Source organism: Scomber japonicus, chromosome 2 (genome assembly GCF_027409825.1).
Source record: "Scomber japonicus isolate fScoJap1 chromosome 2, fScoJap1.pri, whole genome shotgun sequence".
NCBI classification, from domain to species: Eukaryota; Metazoa; Chordata; class Actinopteri; order Scombriformes; family Scombridae; genus Scomber; species Scomber japonicus.
The window spans coordinates 4,023,196-4,046,085 of NC_070579.1; the positions used below are offsets into that span (position 1 = coordinate 4,023,196).

The 22,890-nt window shown below is 40.1% G+C and overlaps 2 protein-coding genes across 2 annotated transcripts in view; one reads left to right on the top strand and one right to left on the bottom strand.

Moving 5' to 3' along the window:
* Positions 1-945: 945 nt before the first annotated feature.
* On the bottom strand, positions 946-3,432 carry LOC128376124 (E3 ubiquitin-protein ligase TRIM21-like). The gene is made up of 2 exons (XM_053336390.1): positions 3,332-3,432; positions 946-3,064 (listed from the first exon to the last, which is right to left on the bottom strand). Exon 2 carries the CDS (start codon positions 3,060-3,062, stop codon positions 1,422-1,424), a length of 1,641 nt encoding a protein of 546 aa, XP_053192365.1. The 5' UTR covers positions 3,063-3,064; positions 3,332-3,432; the 3' UTR covers positions 946-1,421.
* Positions 3,433-7,005: 3,573 nt separating this feature from the next.
* vps54 (VPS54 subunit of GARP complex) overlaps positions 7,006-22,890 on the top strand; it is a 31,450-nt gene continuing 15,565 nt past the window's right edge. The window contains 8 exon segments of the mRNA XM_053339093.1: positions 7,006-7,140; positions 15,546-15,720; positions 16,386-16,627; positions 21,070-21,154; positions 21,760-21,794; positions 22,547-22,579; positions 22,581-22,679; positions 22,754-22,803. Coding sequence (XP_053195068.1) covers positions 7,018-7,140; positions 15,546-15,720; positions 16,386-16,627; positions 21,070-21,154; positions 21,760-21,794; positions 22,547-22,579; positions 22,581-22,679; positions 22,754-22,803 — 842 coding nt within the window. The 5' untranslated portion in view covers positions 7,006-7,017.

A 22,890-nucleotide genomic window follows, 5' to 3' on the forward strand; every position in this document is an offset into this window, starting at 1 on the left:
AGCTGTCTGTCTTATATTCCAGTGTGGCTCCTCCTCTTACTGCAGCTCTGTTTGTGAGATTTGAGGAGGTATCGGGACAGCAGCAGGTGGCTGAGGTGAAGGAGAGGAGGCCACCTGAGCAGATGCAGAGTGGGGCCGATGGTCAGGCTGGAGGAGTGACACACAGGACCGTTTGCACTCTGCAGTGGACTGGCTGATGAAGTGGAAAGTAAACCTGAGAATGAAGTGAAACTGGCGAGTGTGGAGCCATTTCGGACTCTATCTACTCTGCGAACAGGGGCATGAATATGAGAGAAGACCAGTTCTGGAGGAGACTCAACCAAAGGAGAGACGTTTGGGAGAGGGATGTCATCACTGAAAGGTCATAGAGGGGAAGCGAGAGCCTGTTATAGCTATATGCAATCAAATGAAAAATGCAGGTGTTTTTTAGTGTTTTAACACTCAGAATATTTTAATGGATTTGAGCTCGATTATAATGAGAGTTTGTTAGTTAGCGAGTTTGTTAGAAAAACAGAGTAACTTTGGGCTCGTTGTTCCTTTGTGTTGTGCTCCATCTAGTGGCCGTACTGTGTCATAACAGTCAGCGGCTCACAGAGAAGCTTGTTGTTACTGTAGTGCAACAGGAAGTGATGTAAAGGTGGTCAGACATGCAGAAGGCTATCTCTATGATGGAGTGTTTAATGAACTGTAACAGAAACACAAACACAGCTTCTCTGTAAACCAGGCTTTATTTTTTGTGTTTGGTGTTCAACAAGTCACTGCTTACTTTCAGTTAACAAGAAAGACATTTAATCCTTTTATACTGAAGAACATGATTGATTGATTGTTTTTATCTACGTGTCTTGCACCAGAAGTGCCCAGCCCAAATGGGATTACAAGACACTAAAACAAAAGAAGAAAAGCACAAATAATAACAAATGAAAACCAGATAATGAGATAACAGGCATTATAGCAACTAAACATATAGACCGTCCTGACGCTTTTTCCAGGCTTCGGTTACATATTTAGCCAACTTAAAAACATTACAATTAAACAACCAGTCCATTTTGATATCATCACAGCCCCAAAACATTTCAGGGTTTTTAACAGACAATTAAGTAAATAATGGATTCCTCAGTTCATCATACAAGGGACAGTATAAAAGAAAGTGCGATTCGCTTTCAACTTCATTGAGTTCACATAGTTCATATACCCTTTCGTCTTCCAACATATTTTTAAATCTACCGACTTCAAGGTTCAGGGGAAGGATTCCTGTTCTCAGCTTTGCCACTAAGGACATTTGGTCTCTTGATAAGTTTGCATTAACATAAGGTTCAGGGCAATTATTATGTTTAATTTGAATATATGTTCGTAATTTGGGCTTTAATAAAATATCAATTCACAATTTTGTCTCAAAACAGACAAATGAACAAATTATGAAACTACTCAGTTTGATTGACAGGACAGATGATCAGAGGGGCAGAGTTTTTACCACCATTATTAAGACCAGGACTGAGATATGGGTAGAGTTTCTCAGTGAAGGAGCAGCCAGTAAAGGAGTAGATAAGAGCTGCAGCATCTACGTCATAAAAGGAGACCAGACCCTCCTCATAATCCACAAACACCCCCACCTTCTGAGGACAAGACTCCAGAGAGAGACGGACTGGAGGATCATCAAGAGCTTTATACTCATTTCCATTTCTCAACGATATAGTCCAGTAACCATCCTCAGGGCTCTCTTCAATTGTTCCCTTTCTGTTGATCGACTCTCTGGCCACTCCAAAATCCCAGTCAGTCTTCCCTTTAACCTGAACCTCAAAGTAAAATCTGCCTGAAGGCAAACTCTGTTTTCCTAAAACACTAACACAAGGAAAAAATCTCTCTGGGTTGTTTGGGACAATCTTCCTTACAGTACCATGATTTACTTGTTTCACATCATCAGACAGGATGAGTTTAGGATGTGCTGTATCAGGATCAAGAGTCACATCCACTGCATACTGCTGGATCCTCTTCAGCTCAGCCTCAATCAGCTTCTTCATCTGTTTACTGAGCGTCTCCTCCAGCTGAGCCACAGCTCTCACCACAGTCCTCTCATATGATGGACAAATGCTGACCTCTGTCCAGTCTTTGGTGGGTGGAGCAGCTTTCAGGGACGGGAAGTTTTGGAGGAGGTGTAGGTGGTCTTCAGAGTGTGAGAGCTTCTCCACCTCAGAGCTTCTCTTCTTCAGCTCAGAGATTTCCTGTTCCAGCTCTTTGATCAAGTCTTCAGCCTGTTTCTCTGTTGTTCTTTGCTTCTCTTCAATCATCTCAATGAGCTCATTCAGGCTTCTCTCAACAGACTCCTTCAGAGCGGTGAAGACCTGAACACCTTCTGCTTTCTCTCTATCTGCAGCTTCCTCACTGAGGTCAACTGAGTGTTTGATCTCTTGAATCTTCAGGCGTCTCTTCTGGATCATCTCCTGAATTTCAGCCTCTGTCTTCCCCAGCTCTGCCTTCTTTCCTTCATATTCTTCTTTCAGAGGAACAAACTCATGTGTCTTGTGGTCTAAAACAGAGCAGAGCGTGCAGACACATGTCTGGTCGGTCTTACAGAACAGCTCCAGAGGTTTATCGTGCTTCATACACATCCTGTCTTCCAGGTTGTCTACAGGGTTGATCAGCTGATGTCTTTTCAGGCGTGAAGCTGTCAGATGAGGCTCCAGGTGAGTCTCACAGTAGGAAGTCAGACACACCAGACAGGACTTCAGGGCCTTCAGTTTGGTTCCAGTACAGACGTCACAGGGAACTTCTCCTGGTTTGGCAGCTTGTTGCTCTGAGCTGCTGCTGCTGGCTTTCTGTTGAGCTTCCTGTCTGAACCGAGAAACAACTTCAGAGAGCAATGTGTTGATGAGGAGTTCAGGTCTTGTGTTGAAAACCTTGTTACACAGTGGACACAGGTACTGGACATCACTGTTCCAGTGGTCATTGATGCAGTTTTTACAGAAGTTGTGTCCACATGGTGTGGTGACTGGATCAGTGAACACATCCAGACAGATGGAGCACAGAAACTGATCTTCAGATCTCAGACAGCTGGCAGCAGACATATCTACACATGTGGATTAAAAGAAAAACAAGCATTTCAGTTATTATGTTTACAGGAATTATGTATTTTTACTGTTTTATTAAGTGTAGCATATAATGTTAGGTAAAGTGATTTCAACCATATTCAGTGTGTTATATGGGTTAGCGGAAAAGACGAGTTGTCATGCAACAGTTAAGTTCATAAAATGTTTCTTATGTAGGATTTAAAAGCAGAAACAGTGTCAGCAGATTAAACACTAACTGTAAGTTAGCAAAAGTTAAGCAAGATCACCTTTTGATTTTAATCTGGACTCTGGAACAGCTAGCAGGCCTAACCCATCATCTGTAAGAGGCCTTTTTAGTCAGTAAGGGGTTAACAGTTCACCAACATACTCTGGCATATGGTCATGTAAAACTTTGTAGGTCAAGAGTAAGTTTATAAAATGGATTCTAAAAGAAATAATAAACAGTGCAAAGAGGCTAAATTGTGGTGATGTGAGAAAAAGTCTTCATCTGATTTACAGCTCAGGCACTGAGGCAGGTAAAAAATGTGTTAAAATAGTCCACATATGAAGAAATAAAAGCATAAAAATGTGTCTCTGTATTGCTAAAAGACATTGATCTGATCTTTGAAATATTCCAGAGTTGGTAAAATAACATTGTACCACTTTATTTGTTTGTTGTTCAAAGCTTAACTCACTGTTGAAGATGCAGGTTTATAGCAATGCCCTTAATATTTGGGTTAAGAGGATTGAGTAGTGGCTGGACTTCATTTTGGAGGTGCTCAGTGCTGATGATAAGCACCTCTGTTTCATCAGAGTTTAACTGCAAAACGTTTTGTGACATCCAGTCTCAAACATCAGCTAAGCAGCTCTGCAGTGTTCAGAGGGTTTAATGGAGAGATATACTGTAAATGTGTGTCGTCTGCATAACAGTGAAATGAGATGTTACCGTAATTAATGATATTACCTAATGGTAGCATAAACAGAGAGAACAGAATTGGTCCAAGAATTGATCCATAAGGTATGCCACATGTTGTTTGTGCAGTTGATGAGATAAATGAATTAAACAAGACATAAAATGTTCTGTTTGACAGACACAAGGAGAACCACAGGAGGGCCACTCCAGAAGCTGATGTATTAGCAAAGCCTGATTTATGGTGTTGAATGCTGCACTAAGGTCAAGGGTGGGGACACTTGTGCCAAACTGTGATGAAACTGCCTCCATTTACACAGTGCTGGTAGTGTTTATCCACATGTTATTAACTTTGATGACATATTTTCTGTGTGCTGGATGGAAATTTTTTTTTTTCTGATTGTACGGTTCCTCTTTGAAATATTTAAAACTGATATACTGATAAAATAACACAGAATATGTCCATATCTTGTTGTGTACATCTGTTGTTATTGAAAAATCTCACTGTTAACAAAGCTCTGCTAACCTGACAAAAAACATTTTATTTCCTCAGGTTGCTTCACAATAAAAGCTGATGCTTCCTGGTAGAAAGCTTTTAATGTGAAACAGCTACAGGAAATGAAATGCAGTGTGACTGAAGGAAGTGATCAGTAAATAATAATAAGATCAGGAAAGTTAGTGTGAAAAATAAACTTCAAACTACAGAGATTCAGATACAAGTTACAAAAGCAATGAGAACTGACTCAGAGATACAAAGTGATGAAATGAAAAGAGATGAACTTCCTGTCTCCTGTGTTAAAGCTGGTTGTTGAAACATTAAATATGATTAGTTGTACTCACCAGTGTTTGGCAGAGACTCTGCTGTGTTGTTGAGAAAGACTTGATGAACTCAGTTTAATTTATATTTGGACAGAAGTGGAGAGACTCGACTGCAGCTCTGCTGTCCTCTGATTAATGTTAAGTTTCATTTCTGGAGAGTGACGTTAAAGCTGTCTGTCTTGTTTATCCAGTGTGGCTCCTCCTCTTACTGCAGCTCTGTTTGTGAGATTTGAGGAGGTATCGGGACAGCAGCAGGTGACTGAGGTGAAGGAGAGGAGGCCACCAGAGCAGATGCAGAATGGGACCGATGGTCAGGCTGGAGGAGTGACACACAGGACCGTTTGCACTCTGTAGTGGAGTGGCTGATGAAGTGGAAAGTAAACCTGAGAATGAAGTGAAACTGGTGGGTGCGGAGCGCTTTCGGATTCTATCTACTCTGCAAACAGGTGGATGAATAAGAGAGAAGACCGGTTCTGGAGGAGACTCAACCAAAGGAGAGACGTTTGGGAGAGGGATGTCATCACTGAACAGGTCATAGAGGGGAAGCGAGAGCCTGTTATAGCTATATGTAATCAAATGAAAAATGCAGGTGTTTTTTAGGGTTTTCACATTCAGAATCTTTTAATGGATTTGAGCTCGTTTATAATGAGAGTTTGTTAGTTTTGTGAAAGCTTTTGTAAAATCCAGAGGTGGTAAAAAATATCCAACTAAACTACCTGTCAGGTTGATCTAATAGGCCTATTTTACTGTCAAGACTTATGTTTCTAAAAAGAGGACTTTGTGCCTGTGCAGGTTATTAGTTTCAGGGATTTTCAAGGAATCAGCTTCTGTCTAGAAACAAGACAGAGTATGACATCACTGGACTGAAGTTAAGATAATGAGACGTGGCTCCAGAACATTCTTGAAAAAGTGGATTTATTTTTGGAAACTGTTAAATATGAAGGAAATGGTGTCTCTTAGTAATAATGTCTCCTTGGTGAACACGAGTGTTTATCCTGTACATGACAGACAGTGTGTTCACTCACATGTATCAGCAGCAGCTCACAGAGCAGCTTGTCGTTGTTACTGCGGTGCAACAGGAAGTGATGTAAATGTGGTCAGACATGCAGAAGGCTGTTAGGTCTCGAACTGTAACAGAAACACAAACACAGCTTCTCTGTAAACCAGGCTTTATTTTTAGTGTTTGGTGTTCAACAAGTCACTGCTTACTCAGGTCATGTTGTTAAAGCATGACATTAAAACAAAGGCCAAGCTTAGTTTATAGATTTTCCTTATTTTACAATCACATATTTACACATTTATTTAAATTATATTAAATTTGACTAGTTTTCAAACAATGAAAAATTGGCCAAAGTGGAGAGTAACTAAACAAACAAAATATCAAAATCCATTATACATATATTGTTAGTCAACTGTAGTGCTGCATGGTGGACTGGTTGTGCTGACACACAACAATCTTCAGAACAATACACATGGACAACAAATCATAACAGAGATATGAAAACACAATTGTATTTTAAACAAAAAGAGAAGTAGTACAAAGGTATGTAAAGGTGCAAAGAGTATTGAATGGGTAATGTGATACGTTCCTTTATATACTGTACATATAGTGAGTGGTTGATCTGTCACTTCTGTCTCTCCTGGCTTTAATTTGTCAGTTGCTGTGTAGTACAGTATGCGCTCTGTTTAACAAAGTAGGAAAAAACAACTATATTGTGTTTTATGTTATGAAATTAAACATAATCATCAATCCTGATATCCTTGAGTTGGACAGTAATAGAATATAAGAGCAGTAATAAGAAAAAAATAAAGAACAATAAATAATAAGTACAACAAAACAAACAAAAACACCATAAGAACAATTATAGTAAGAAATATGTAGTAAAATAGTCACATTATTTACATTATTTACAAGATCTTCTGTATCTTCTTCCTGTTCTTTCATTAAAGGATGAGTTCACAATGTTTCTACTATACTTCCACCACAGCTCAACAGGGAATAAACAGAGTAGTAAAAGTAAAGTATTATTTATAGTATATTTATCTTCCACTACTGTAGTTCTCATCTCTGACCAGCAGATGGCAGCAGCGCTCAGTGTCCACCGAGCTGTAGTTCTCATTTCTGACCAGCAGGTGGCAGCAGCGCTCAATGTCCACCGAGCTGCAGTTCTCATCTCTGACCATCAGGTGGCAGCAGAGATCCGTGTCCCCCCCTCCCAGCTGCCCCGCCTCCTCTTGCGGTGCATGACGGTCAGTGTACCGGGTGTATCTGCTGCCGTGTACGCTGCTGTCTTCCTCCCGGTTCCTCCGCTGTTTTTCTGTGATGGTGAAGAGGAGAAACAACGGCGGCTGCGCTTCACACGACAGGTACGGAGACTACCGGCGGCTCGTGCTCTCTCTGACCGGCTCGGCGGCTGGAGCGACGCCGGGCTCCTGCTGCCTGTCAGCGGGTCGGTCTGCGTGGAACCTCCGCTGGAGCCTTTAGCATGTAGCTTAGCATATAGCTTAGCATGTAGCATTCTGTACAGGCAGGCCGCAGGGAAATGCAGAGAGCTTCATCAACACTGTCATCTAGAAGTAAAACCGGTTATCAGCTTCTTGTGGCGCCAGTTTATTTGTTGTTTGGCAGCAGCTCAGTGGATGTAATGCTTCATAACATGCAGGCAGTGAATGCACCACAGCTGGGCTTAATGCTAAAGCTGCTATCTGACATTTCAATTCAATAATAATAACAATAATAATATTAATAGTAATAATGATAGTATGCATGTTTTGTTTCCACGTTTCATGAGTTTAAACTACTTATTTTGTTCCTCTGCAGACTTTACTTTTCTGCAGCTGCACTAACTTTAAAGGACAAGTTCACACATTTTTAAAAAGTGTCTTAAAACAATAATATTATAATATAGTGACACTGTTTTTAGTGTTAAAGTCCCTGTTTTTGTTGCTATACTACTACAGTGCAATGCGATGCTAAAAAAGACCAAATGTGTCAGATACCACTTGATATGACTGAATATAAGCTTCACATCTACTTTTAAATGCATTTAGTTCATGTATACAGTTAAAATGTATGAACAGGAAGGCAAAGATACAAACACACAGAGAGGAAATGATTTATCACAGGTTCTTCCATCAACAGAACATTAATAAGCAATATTTTACAGATAATATTTAGTCATTTTAGTCCTTTTTTCTTGTCTCCAGATTCAGTTTGATCTATGGTCTTGTGTGATATTTTAAATGAATATCTTTCAATTTTGGACAGTTGTTCATTTAAATGTGTCAACTTCAGCTCAGGGACATTTTGATGGATAGTTTACAACTAATTGTCTGTGTTTGTAAAATCTTCTATCACACAAAAAGTTAAATTTATAAGCAACATATAGGAGTTAGTCATTTAAATCTGTCTTAAACCAACAGTCAGGAGCTCAAGTGAACATGAAGTGTGTTTATCTTGCTGTAATGATTCCTCCTGTTCATACTGACCATTAGATCCTTCATAATGTTTACAATGGACGTGATGGAGGACTAAATCCACAGTCCTCCTTCTGTGGAAACATGGATTTAAAAGTTGATGTGAAGCTAATATGAAGCTTCAGAGTCTGAATGAGTCTTCATCTTCATCTTCTATGTTTCAGCGTTACAGTGTTTTTAGTAGCAAAGTCTTTTTGTTACTATACTTCCACCACAGAGAAACAGGAAACACTAAGAGGGAATCTGATGCTAAAAACACTGCAAATGTGTCAGATATCACTTGATATGACTAACTCACACTGATGAAGCTCAACAGTAGAAACTAAAACCTCCATCTCAGGCTTTCACTGCTGGTTTCCTGTCAAGCAGCAACCAATTATCTTCATTATCGATTAATCTGCCGCTTATTTTCTCGATTAACTGATTTTTCTCTCTTTAAAATGTTAGAAAATAGTGAACTTGCTCTTCATAATGTTCCACAGTCAATAGTTTACATCTTTAAATGTCTTATTTTGGGCTGCAACTAACAATTATTTTTAATGATCAATTATATTGTTAATTATTGTCCTTGAATAATTGATTAGTTGTTTTTCAGAAAATGTTGATCAATGTTTTCCAAAGTCCAGCGTGACGTCTTTAAATGTCCCAAAAATATTCAGCTGGTTTAAGGAGCTGGAACCAGAGATTTTTTATATTTCTTTACATTAAAAATGATCCAAAATGGTTACTTGATTATCAAAATAGTTAGCCATTAATTTTCTTTGTTTGTCCAATCAGCAGAGCAGAATATAAAGATGTTTAATCGACGGTTATGTGAAAGAAAATCACATCTGTTAATTGACCCTCTTTAAATGAGTTTGTTGCAGCTCATTTAACAGAACATTAACCCTTTATAGGACACTCATTGAAAGGAAGGGAGGAAGGAAGGAAGCAAGGATGAAAGGAAGGAAGGGAAGGAAGGAAAGGAAGGAAGGATGGAGGAAAGAAGGAAGGAAGGAAGGTAGGGGGGAGGAAAGAAAGAGAGAAGGAGGGAGGGAGGAAGGGAGGAAGGGAGGAGAGAAGGACGGAGGGAGGAAGGGAAGAAAGGAAGGAAGGAAGGGAGGAGAGAAGGAGGGAGGGAGGAAGAACAGATGGAAGTAAGGAAAGGAAGGAAGGAAGGACGGAGGAAAGAAAGAAGGAAGGGAGGAGAGAAGGAGGGAGGGAGGAAGGACAGATGGAAGGGAGGAGAGAAGGAGGTAGGGAGGGAGGAAGGACAGATGGAAGGGAGGAGAGAAGGAGGTAGGGAGGGAGGACAGATGGAAGGAAGGACGGAGGAAATAAGGAACGAGGGAGGGAGAAAGGAAGAGAGGAAGGGAAGAACGAAGGCAGGGAGGAAGGAAGGAAGGAAAGAAAGAAGGAAGGAAGGAAGGATATTTTGGGATATTTACAGAAGTTACCAAATATAATTATTTGCCCAATAAAGGGTTAAACCTCTAGTTTCTGACGTGTGCAGCATCAGAGAGTTTCAGTTCAGCTGTGAAACGTCACTGAAAGAGAAAAATGATGAAATGATTGTTCTTCTTTCAGTTTGGAGGCTTTTGTCCAGTACGCAGAACGCAGGGTGAAAAAAAACGTATGAATAACTTCACACATTCTTTTATTTTGTGGACCCAGAATCAAATTTCTGCTTTTAGTCCATTTTGAGAGAATATATTGGCAAAAATGTCTAAGTGGTGTAACCATAAAAACTTTGTACCAAATAATTCAACTTTCTTAACCTTCTTAAAAACAGTAACTAGTCAATAAAACAGCATATCAACTAGTTTGGCATGATCTTACATTATAACTTTTATATTAAATAAAGCTAATGGAATACAATTGTTCTAAATATTACATTTAATCTGAAGAATCATGGCGATCAGGAAACATTTACATTGTTTTGTGGTTACACCATTTGACATTTTCAGGAGCATTCAGTCTTACTTTTGGTAAAAAATGGTGCAAATGTCATTTAAATGATATAAAACCAACAAAAATACTAAATGTACATTTTAACAAACCTGATGCTGCTTTTAAATCTAGTTTTTAACAGATTGAACTACAGTATGATACATTGGGTCAGATATAGTTATAAACGTTTGGTCTCGTTTTGGGTTTTCAGGAACTCTGATTGATGTTTTTTAACCATTTTCTGACTTTTTATGAACCAAACTAATCAATGAATCAGTAAAATGATCAGTTTAAACCTTCGTATCTCATATGGGACTCACAGCTCTGCTCCCTTTGATCTCTCCTCTTTAATAACTATTAAAACTCTCCGCTGTGAGCCGACCTGCGTGTTCACCGAGCGTCTGTGTGTGAAGCCTGTGTGTGTGTGTGTGTGTGTGTGTGTGTGTGTGTCTGTGTGTGTGTGTGTGTGTGTGTGTGTGTGTATGTATGTGTGCTGACTGTCGGCTCTAATCTGACTGCTCAGACTGAGCGTTGGTCGGGACCCTCTGTTGATAATCCCGTCACAGCGATGAGAGGATTACGTCTCACTGCAGCCGCCTCGCTCTCACAAACCACCAACGCTGCTGCTGCTGCTGCTTTTAGCTCCTTTTAGGTTAAAAAAAGACTTAAATCACATCTAAAGAGTGTTCAAACTTCAGACCTGTCAGCGCGCCCGGCTGCTCGCTCATAAAAATAGAAATAATTGGACCATTTGCTGGTTTTTGGAGGATTAGAGCAAACACATCAGCTACAAACAGACAGATGGAGAATAAACTGAATTAAGAGTGTGAGATATTTCTAGTGAGGATGAATGACTGATTAAATATCTAATTATCACATATTTTGACTATTTGAAGACATTTTTAAACATTTTCTGGACCAAACGTTTAATAAATTAACAGAGAAAAGGAAGGAAAGGAAGGAGGGAGAAAGGAAGGAAGGAAGGAAGGAAGGAATGAAGGGATGAAGGAAGGAAGAAGAAAGGAAAGGGGGGAGGGAGAAAGGAAGGAAGGAATGGAGGAAGAAGAAAGGAAATGAGGGAAAGGGGGGAGGGAGAAAGGAAGGAAGGAAGGAAGGAATGGAGGAAGAAGAAAGGAAAGGAGGGAAAAGGAAGGAAAGGGGGGAGGGAGAAAGGAAGGAAGGAAGGAATGGAGGAAGAAGAAAGGAAAGGAGGGGAAAGGGGGGAGGGAGGGAGGAAGGAAGGAAGGAACAGTCAGATTAAATTTGTACATTTGCATTTATAAAAACAGATTCATCAATAATGAAAATAAATATATATTAGAATATATATTGGTATTATATCGATATCGTGATTATATGACAGGATATCGTCTTAGATTTAGGACATCGTAGTATTGCGATATGTCATCAGAGTCGTCTTTTCTTGGTTTTAAAGCTGTATTACTATGATGGAGTATTAGGGCCACATTGAGGGGGGAAAAAAACACAAACTTCGAGAATAAAGTCATAATGATTCCCTCCAAGTCCGTCTGGTTCTTTCTCCGGAAAAGCATTTTTCATTTTATGTATTTTCTTGCATATTCTTTTATAAGTCTTAATACTTATGATGATATGATGCTGATGTGCCAAAACATGAAGTATCTCCTTGTTTGTGAAATCTATCCTAAAGTACAACTCCACAAAATCCTCCATTCTCCATTCCTCATTTTACCAACTTCCTCTAAAACAACAGGTTAGAATATTACGACTTTATTCTCGAAGTTTGTGATTTTTTTCTTTCTCACTGTGGCCCTAATACTCCGTCATAGTATTACAGTACAAGATATCATTTTCTGAATTTACCAGACTGTTCTAGCTGTTCTGTTATTTACTTTTTACCCACTTTATGTCATTATATCCACATTACTGATGATTATTGATCAAACATGTCATCGACAGTCATCTCTATAATATTGTTGTAATATCGATATCGAGGTATTTGGTCTAAAATATTGTGATTCTTGGTTTTGTCCGTATCGCCCAGCTCTAACAGGAAGTCTTTTATTGATCAGTAAAGACAGTTTAGTTAAATTATTAGAAGAAACACAATGTAGAAACAGGTTTAAATAGTCCAGTCAGTGTTAAAATAACATTTTTAATAGTTCTAACTAGGCATGGGATGATAACCGTGTTCAAGGTATACCGTGATTTGAAAAAGTCACGATAACCGAAACTGCCAAATTTTCTCTCATACCGTTCCTAAGGTATGAGCTGTTTTTAGTCTGGTCAAAGACAGGAAGTGCTGGTCAAAGACAGGAAGTGCAGGTCAGAAATCCCTCAGGTGGTGCAGCTGCAGCGTAGAGTACCACGACCCCTCACACTGTCATTACAGATTCAGGTTAAATTAACATGTCTGTCTTTATTTTTCTTCCTTTTAGGAACATTTTAGATCTGGAATCACAATACCGCCATACCATGAAACCATGATATTTGTTCTTATGGTTATCATACCACCAGAATCTCATACCGGCCCATGTCTAGTCTAAAACATTGTGATACTTGGTTTTGTCCATATCGTCCAGCTCTATCTGGAAGTCTTTTATTGGTCAGTAAAGACAGATATGTTTGGTTTAAATAGTCCAATAAGTGTTTAAAGAACATTTTTGAGTGAAACCACAACGATGCATTTGACTTTAAAATGTAGAGAAAACGGTCTCGAGGGTCGGATTGAGAGAAACACTGAACTATTATTGGATTTTTAAAAATGTTTTAACACTTGCAGGTCGTTGAATGTCACATTTTTTATTGGGTATAATAATGATAATATGGTGATGAGTGTCTTTTTCTGCTTGTAAAGGCTTTTTATTAATGATTTGCTTTTATCTACTTAGTCATTATTTCCACATTACTGATGATTATTCAGCAAACATTTCATCGACAGTCATCTCTATAATATTGTTGTAATATCGGTATCGAGGTATTTGGTTGGTTTTGTCCATATCGCCCAGCTCTATCTGGAAGTCTTTTATTGATCAGTAAAGACCGATATGTTTGGTTTAAATAGTCCAATAAGTGTTTATAGAACATGTTTAATAGTTGTAACCTCTTAACGTTGCTCTCTGAGTAAAACCACAACGATGCATTTGACTTAAAAATGTAGAGAAACAGTCTCGAGGGTCGGTTTGAGAGAAACACTGAACTATTATAGGATTCTTTTTATTTTTTTAACACTTGCAGTTCGTTGAATGTCACATTTTCATTGAGTATAATAATGATAATATAGTGATAAGTGTCTTTTCCTGCTTTTAAAGGCTTTTTATTAATGATTTGCTTTTATCTACTTGGTCATTATTTCCACATTACTGATGATTATTCAGTAAAACTCTTATTGTGTAAATATTTAGTGAAAGCACCGATACTCATCTCTACTGTTGAAATATGGATACTGTGATATTTGATTCTGCTCATATCATCGCCTAGAAAGAAAGAAAGAAAGAAAGAGAAAGAAAGAGAAACTGAAACTATTTGAAACAGTTTGAAGGTTTTTTAGGGACTTTTTTTACACGTTGACATAAAAGAGTCGAAAGGTTTCTGTGTGTCACACCTCAGAGTATTGATCATCCTTCCTTCCTTTCTCCTTTCCTTCTTTCCTTCTTCCTTTCTTCCTTCCTTTCTCCTTACCTTCCTTCTTCCTCCCTTTCATTCTTCCTTCCTTCATTCTTCCGCCCTTTCATCCTTCCTTCCTTCCTTCTTCCTCCCTTTCATCCTTCCTTCCTTCCTTCTTCCTCCTTTTCATCCTTCTTCCTCCCTGTCATCATTCCTCCCTCCCTTCTTTCCTTCCTTCCTTCCTTTCATCCTTCCTTCCTTCCTTCTTCCTTCCTTACCTCCTTTCCTCTCTTCCTCCCTTTCATCCTTCCTTCTTCCTTCCTTACCTCCTTTCTTCCTCCCTTTCATCCTTCCTTCCTCCCTCCCTCCTTACCTCCTTTCTTCCTTCCTCCCGCCCTCCTTTCCTTCCTCCTTCCTCCCTTTCATCTTTCCTTCCTTCCTCCCTCCCTCCTTTCCTTCCTTCTTCCTTCCTTACCTCCTTTCCTCCCTTTCTTCCTTCCTCCCACCCTCCTTTCCTTCCTTACCTCCCTACCTCCTTTCCTTCCTTTTTCTTTCCTTACCTCCTTACCTGCTTTCCTCCCTTTCATCCTTCCTCCCACCATCCTTTCCTTCCTTCTTCCTTCCTTACCTCCTTACCTCCTTTCCTCCCTTTCATCCTTCCTCCCACCCTCCTTTCCTTCCTTCCTCCCTTCCTTACCTCCTTACCTTATTGATTAATAGATAATGGTTTGTGCTCAGTCTGAACTCTGAACTTTCTGCATGTCGATGAGTGTTTGGTTCAGTTTCAGTCGTGCAGCTGCAGCCTGAAGTTTAATCTCACTTCCTGTTCGGAGGAGAAGATACGAAGCTCCAACTGTCATAAACCTCACTGTTAATCTTTTTATTTCTGCTCCATAAAAACTAACTAACGAGTTCATCTGTTAATAAATGAAGTCTGAGAGTATTTATATTAAACATTAAACTCACTAGATCCATCATTAAGAGCTTCTTCTGCTTTAATTTGAGGTTTAATTTTCCTTTAATTAGTTTTATCTCCTTTAAAATATAATTAATCTATTTTCACTTTTTACTCATCAAATTATTTTTATGTGTTGTTTTAAAATGTTATTATTTTAATAAATCAGACTTTATTTGTATAACACTTTTCATACATAGCTATGGAACAGAAAGTGCTTAATTAAATAAATAAAAAAATTAATTAAATCATAATAATGCAATAAAATAAATATCATATAAAATAAATTAAAATAACAAAATAAAAAAATAAAAATATGAAACAAAAATAAAATAAATAATATAATGAAAAATAGAAATAATAAAATAAAAAACTAATAAAAATATGAAACAAAAAATTTAAATAAAATAAATAATATAATAGAAAATAAAATATAAAATAATAAAAGACAAAATAGTAACACAAAGATAGAGAAAAATAGGTAGAATAAAAATACAAAAATTCAAAATACCCAAATATAAAGATTAATAAATTATAATAAATAAATAATAAAATAAATTGGGTAAAACCAGAAATGTGAGGAGGGATTATTAATAGAAAATAAAATAATAAAACAACTTAAGAGGAAATATGATGAAATAAAAACATTTAACATTGACATTTAAAGTCAATTAAATTTTAATTCAGAATCAATGACGTCTGATCAGGATGATTATTGATGATATCTAATACCTGCTGTGTGTGTGTGTGTGTGTGTGTGTGTGTGTGTGTGTGTGTGTGTCTGTGTGTGTCTGTGTGTGTCTTCCTGTGTGTGTCTTCCCCCCAGCTAGCCTCGTGGGAGGCTCCTCCCGATGTCATGGCGTCCAGCCACAGCTCCTCCCCAGTGCCTCGTCCCGGCGGTCGAGGTCGAGCTGGGATTTATCACAAGGAGCGAGACGCCTCCCCGAATCGCTGCCGGCCGGTTCGCTCGCTGCCCGACGTTTGTCCCAAAGAGCCGACGGGTGAGGACACAACAAGCTGCTTCTGTTCAGAGATGAAACTAACATCTGGTTCATCTGGTTTCTTTATTGATTCATTTAAATGAAACAGACCTGAAAGATATGCTGATGCAGCGTTTCCTCATTTCCTGTTTTTATTGAATCATTATTTATTTGATTTGATTTATTTCATAATTTATTTTGTTTTCTTTTTATTTTGTGTTGTTTATTTTAATTCTTTTTTATTATTTTGTATTTTATTTTATTTATTTTTCATTTATTCTAATTAATTTAATTCATAGTTTTAAAAAATATTTTTTATTTTATTTTATGTTTGTTTATTTTTTCATTTTTTTTATTTTATTTTATGTTTTATTTTATTATTTTAATTTTATTTAACTATTACTAATTTTATTATTTTTAATTTTTATATTTTAATATTATTATTTTATGTTAATTTTTATTATTTTGTTTTTATTTATTTTTATTTAATTTTTTATATTTTGTTCTTTTTAAATATATTTATTTTACTTTTATTTTATTTTTTGTTTCTTATTTTGTAAATTGATTGATTGATAATTAAAATAGTTGCAGATTAATTAACTTTAAATACAGTAATTAATCTAAAGTATAGTAATAAAGTGTTATAATAATAAGAGTAACTGTAACCCTGCCCCTCTGTCCTCCAGGTGAGGGTCGAGCTCTGTGTGACGGACCCTCGGTGGTAGCGGAGCACGACCGATGGACCGTGTTCAGCTCTAAGGTGAATCTTCCCGCCGCGCTCAACGACCCCAGACTCGCCAAACGGGAGTCGGACTTCTTCACCAAAACATGGGGGCTGGACTTCGCCGAGACGGAGGTGATGCCCTCCTTCTACCTCCCCAACATCACCAGGGAACACTTCGGGCCGTACCTGCAGGAGACGGCTCAGGTACGAACATTCCCACGATGGATCCTAATAGGGTTGGGGGATATCCAGGAAATGGCCAGTCGACGATGTTGAAAGGAGGGGGGGGGGGGTGCTGCGGTGTTGTTGTTACGTACTTTATTATTTTTTCACTTTGCTTCATGTTTGAGTTGTTGTCCGACTCGTTCATAGGAGAGAACGGGAGAGTTCGCTCAGTACGCAGGTTTCAATTCAAAGCAAGATGTACAGTGACAGGTGCGAACAAGGTAGATTACTCCAGTAAAAGTCAGACTTAGTTTAATGACTTAGAAGTCACCAAATTACTTACTTTAACAAATTTGGTTAGTTTATATAATGCAGATTTGTAAAATATGACTTTTATTAGACACAGTCACAGACAATAAACTTAGCATTTGATAATTGTGGTAGCAGCGGTGCAGCAGATGTAATGAAGTCCACGCAGCACACTGGATGCAAACTGATATTAAGCCTATAGCCTATTCATTATAATGTCCATGGACATAAATTGAGTTCTTTTGCCTCAATAATAATAATAATGACAAAATAATACAGTAAAAATGAAAGGATTGGGAACCCATGCGCATAATGTCTCCACGTTGCATTAGTGTTGCTTGAAATGACCCTAACCCTAACCCAGGGCTCAGCTAGTGTTGTCTTTTAAAAGAATCGTCAATTTCCCGGGATTACCTGGAAAATTGGCTTCTTTTCCCTCAAGCAGGGTACACTTGCACTCACACTAGCCAAATAATCCGGACTTTAGGGGGTAAACGTGCTTGGGCACGGTACGATTGCCTAGTGAACTTTGTAGTCAGAGTAACCGCGCACGGGGGGCGGCGGTTGTTTGCAATCGCTGATGGAAACCCCATCGGCGATGGCTGTCAGACCAACCCTAGATCCAAAATGCATTAAAAGCAGAAATGTGACAGTGTATATTTCTCCAGCTGTGCGTCAGTTAGCAGCTTCCTGTGTGTGATGGGTTGGTTGTAGGCGTTGGCGTGGTAACCGTAGCGGTTCACCGCAGAGGGAAACTTCAGCCACAGCAACACATGAAGGAAACTCTCTGAACTTATATCAGGATTCAATATGATGTGAAACTGAAACAGAGATGGTGGGAGGTGTTTCATCTCTCTGAGTCAGAACAGGAAATGACTAGTTGTTGATACAGCAGCATGTTGTGAGTCAAGTTCTGTTATTTTTTTACACCTATTTACGCTATTTTACAACCTTCTTAAACCTTGTTAAACCTTTTTTAAACCTCATGTTGAACTGTCACCATAACTAGAAAACCACTCCCAATTACAGTTGGGTTCAGACTAGGGTTGGGCGATGTCCAGGAAATGGCCGATCGACGATGTTGAATGCAAAACATCCATCGGGGGATGCAAACTAATATTAAGCCTATAGCCTAACCCAGGGCTCAGCTAGTGTTGCCTTTTAAAAATCGTCGATGGATTCTCTGGAAAATTGGCTTCTTTTCCTTCAAGCAGGGTAAAGCTTAGCTACACTTGAATTCACACTAACCAAATAATCCGGACTTTAGGGGGCAAACGCGCTTGGGCACGGTACGATTGCCCAGTGCGCCCTAAATGAACAGTGTGGACCAACCCTAGTTCAGACCGTACTTACAGTATAGTACTGCCATTGACTGATTCTGATACATAGTGGAGCATCACTTTGGCTTTTTTCATCATCATAATACGAGTTCCCATCATGGTCCTTTGTATTAGTGATGTTTTGGATGTTTAGGAGCCTTTAAAGGATCATGTTGGACTCTTGATGATGCTCCTTTAATAACAGTGAAATATGAAGCAGTGACTTTAGACCTGGTGTTTTTTTGGGTCAGTAGCTCAATCGCTTTCCTCTGCCTCTAAATAGCAACGAGCCACCAATGAACCTGACCACACAGCTCATTTAGAGACCAACAGGTGCACAGACTGGTGCTTTTGCTATTTAGACGACGTGAAGAAAAAATGACGACTGCGCCGGGGAAACATGAGCCGACTGCAAGATGAGGCCTGAAATGTCTTTGTAAACATTTAGTACAAACTTTAAATTTAAAATCCAGAATAAAATAGATCAGCTGAAACTAAGAAGTGAACAGATCGGACTCAATATCGGATATACCATCTAGCTTTTTTGTCGATATTGAGGCCGATATCCGATATTAATGTCAGCTCAGTGCATCCTTACTGGGGATTTCCACCTGCTCCGTCTACGCTACGGTTTATCTCCGTCCTCGGCTCGGTGTTAACTCACACCGGGAGCGTTACAGCAGCCGAGCTCTGGGAGAGAAATCTGCCTTTAAAATGAAGTTACACTGTTAACCCTCCTGTTGTCCTCGAGTCAAGGAAGGAAGGGAGGGAGGAAGAAGGAATGAAAGGAAGGAGGGAGGGAGGGAGGAAGGAAGGAAGGAAGGAAAAGAGGGAGGAAGAAAGGAGGGAGGGAGGGAGGAAGGAAGGAAGGATGAAAGGGAGGAAAGGAGGTATGGAGGAAGGAAGGAAGGAAGGAAAGGATGAAAGGGAGGGATGAAGGAAGGGAGGGAGGAAGGGATGAAGGAGGGAGGAAGGAAGGAAGGATGAAAGGGAGGAAAGGAGGTATGGAGGAAGGAAGGGAAGGAATGAAGGAAGGAAGGGAGGAAGGAAGGAAGGAAGGAAGGAAAGGAGGGAGGTTTGCACATAAAGCAGCTTTTTTAAAATTTCTCTTTTGTACAGTTTGTTCCTCAGAAGTATCAGAGTGTGGTTTCATTTCCAGTCTGAGGTGAAACATTTAAAAAAGAAAGAAAGAGTCAGTTTGACGTGTTTCTCTTCCTGTCGGAGCGACTCAGTTATCAGAAACATGTTCAGCCTGATGTTTGGTTTCCTCTCTCGGCTCTCGACTCTCGGCTCTCTGAAGTCTGACTGAGACGATAAAACAACAAACAGCTGAGCCTGAAGAGACGCAGCCGGGCCATTCCTCCCACTGCTTCCTTATTCCTGCTGAACTTTGCTTTTATTGTTCTGACCAGAAAGAGGAAGAAGAGGAACTCTGAGGTTTCATCACACGCTGCTCTGTCCTGTCGTCTGGCGCCACCTGCTGGCAGGAAACTGAGATCTGATTAAAGCAGAGGAGTCAAACTCATTTTCATTCAAAGGGCCACATACACACCAATCTGATCTCATGTGGGCCGGATCATTAAAAAGATGGAAGGAAGGAAGGAAGGAAGGAAAGAAGGAAGGAAGGAAGGAAATAAGTAGGGAAGACAGACAGTGAAGGAAGGACAGACAGACAGAAGGGAGGAAAGAAGGAAGGACAGAGAGAAGTGAGGGAGGAAGGAAGGACAGACAGACAGAAGGAAGGAATGAAGGAAGGAAGAACAGACGTAAGGGAGGGAGGAAGGAAGGAAGGACATAAGGAAGAAAGGGAGGAAGGATGGACAGACAGAAGGAAGGAAGGAAGGAAGGACAGAAGGAGGAAACTGTCATCTGATTAAAGCAGAGGAGTCAAACTCATCTTCATTCAAAGGCCACATACACACCAATCTGATCTCATGTGGGCCGGATCATTAAAAAGATGGAAGGAAGGAAGGAAGGAAGGAAGGAAGGAAATAAGAAGGGAAGGAAGCAAAAACAGGCAAAAGGAAGGAGGGAAGAAAGGTAGGAAAGACAGACAGTGAAGAACGGACAGACGGAAGGAAGGGAGGGAAGGAGGAAGGAAGGAAGGACAGACGGAAGGGAGGAAGGACAGACAGACAGAAGGGAAGGAAGGAAAGACAGGCAAAAGGAAGGAGGGAAGAAAGGTAGGAAAGACAGACAGTGAAGGAAGGACAGATGGAAGGGAGGAAAGAAGGAAGGACAGACGGAAGGGAGGGAGGAAGGAAGGACAGACAGAAGGGAGGGAGGAAGGAAGGAAGGAAATAAGTAGGGAAGACAGGCAAAAGGAAGGAGGAAAGAAAGGTAGGAAAGACAGACAGTGAAGGAAGGACAGACAGACGGAAAGAAGGAAAGAGGGAAGAAAGGACAGACAGAAGGGAGGGAGGGAGGGAGGGAGGAAGGAACAGAAGGAAGAAAGGGAGGAAGGACAGACAGAAGGAAGGAAGGACAGACAGAAGGTAGGGAGGAAGGAAGGAAGAACAGAAGGAAGAAAGGGAGGAAGGACAGACAGAAGGGAAGAAGGAAGGTGGTGATGATCTGTCCTTTCTTCCCTCCTTCCTTTTTGCCTGTCTTGCATTCCTTCCTTCCCTGCTTCCTTCTTTCCCTCCATCAGATTGGTCTGTATGGCCCTGGGATGAAGATGAGTTAGACTCCTGTGCTTTACAGGCTGCTGCTGAGTTTATAGACTCTTAGTTTAATCTTTAATCTTTATATTTAATCTTTAATCTTTATATTTAATCTTTATATTTAATCTTTATATTTAATCTTTAATCTTTAATCTTTATATTTCTGTGTTTTTTCTTTCTTTGTTTTTAGAGAGAAAGAATTCATGAGCGCTGTAAGACGATCTGTCCCAACAAAGACGACGTGGACGCCGTCTCCAGTATCACCTCCAACCACGGTATTCATTATTAACCTGCTTCCTTCTACTTCCTTCCTTCCTTCCTTCCTTCCTTCTGCTTCCTTCCTTCCTTCCTTCTACTTCCTTCCTTCCTTCCTTCTGCTTCCTTCCTTCCTTCCTTCTCCTTCCTTCCTTCTGCTTCCTCTTCTTTTTCTCTTCTTCTTCTTCTTCTTCTTCTTCTTCTTCTGTTTCTTCTTCTTCTTCTTCTGTTTCTTCTTCTTCTGTTTCTTCTTCTTCTTCTTCTTCTTCTTCTTCTTCTTCTTCTTCTTCTCCTTCTAATTCTTCTTCTTCTGTTTCTTCTTCTTCTTTTTCCTTCTTCTTCTGTTTCTTCTTCTTCTTCTTCTTCTTCTTCTTCTTCTTCTCCTTCTAATTCTTCTTCTTCTGTTTCTTCTTCTTCTTCTTCTTCTGTTTCTTCTTCTTCTTCTTCTTTTTTTTCTTTCTGTTTCTTCTTCTTCTGTTTCTTCTTCTTCTTCTTCTTCTTCTTTTTCTTCTTCTTCTTCTTAAAAAACATGATGGACATAAATATAAAATGTTCTACCCGTCGTCTAGTTCAGTAGTTTAGAAAGTAAAACTGATTTTTGAGTTTTTTTTTTTTGTTTCCTCAGATAAATCCAGAGCTGAGCTGGAACAAGTCCCGAAGGTAACGACACCAAATCATTAATATGAGGGAGGGAGGGAGGGAGGGAGAGAGAGAGGGAGAGAGGGAGAGAGAGGGAGAGAGGGAGGGAGGGAGGGAGGGAGGGAGAGAGAGAGAGAGAGAGACGGAGGGGGGGGGGGGGGGGGGGGCGAGAGAGAGAGAGAGAGACGGAGGGGGGGGGGCGAGAGAGAGAGAGACGGAGGGGGGGGCGAGAGAGAGAGGAGAGAGAGAGAGGGAGGGAGGGAGAGAAGGAGAGAGAGAGGGAGAGAGAGAGAGAGAGAGAGAGAGAGACGGAGGGGGGGGCGAGAGAGAGAGAGAGACGGAGGGGGGGGGCGAGAGAGAGAGAGAGAGAGACAGAGAGAGAGGGAGAGAGAGAGACGGAGGGGGGGGGGCGAGAGAGAGAGAGAGAGAGAGAGACAGAGAGACAGAGAGAGAGGGGAGAGAGAGAGACGGAGGGGGGGGGCGAGAGAGAGAGAGAGAGAGAGACGGAGGGGGGACGAGAGAGAGAGGAGAGATAGAGAGGGAGGGAGGGAGAGAGACGGCAGGGGGGACGAGAGAGAGAGGAGAGAGAGAGAGGGGAGGGAGGGAGAGATCATTGATATCAGATCATAATGAACAGATTTAATGAATCATCAGTAATAAGTCTGAGTAATGATTTAACTCTCTTACATCCTTTTAATTTAGTGTTAATTTCAGAATAAAAGACCGCTCTGACTTCCTGTTTGATGACTTCCTGTTTCCTTGTCTCCTGTCAGATCTTCATGAAGCCTGAGTTTGCTCTGGAGGACCCCGGCTACGTTCAACGCTGTGCTTCCCTGGTCTCACTTTAACAGCGCCGGAGGGAAGAGCAGCAGAGACGTCGCTTCATCCAAACTGCTGCAGGAGAAGGTTTCACACTTTAAAAGCTTCTCATTCACAGTCACATGACATAAAAACAACATGAGTTTATCTCCTATCAACAGCAGGAAGACTCACAGAGCTTTACTTTGAATTACATTGGGAATAAAATGAAGCTAAAACAGGAGAATAAAAAATGAGAGTGCAGTGAGAGATATTAACACTAAAGCCCCAATTTCCACCGGGTCCGGAGCTGATAGAT

Excerpts from the sequence above, each read along its gene's own strand:
- LOC128376124 (XM_053336390.1), bottom strand. The coding sequence starts at position 3,062 with ATGTCTGCTGCCAGCTGTCTGAGATCTGAAGATCAGTTTCTGTGCTCC.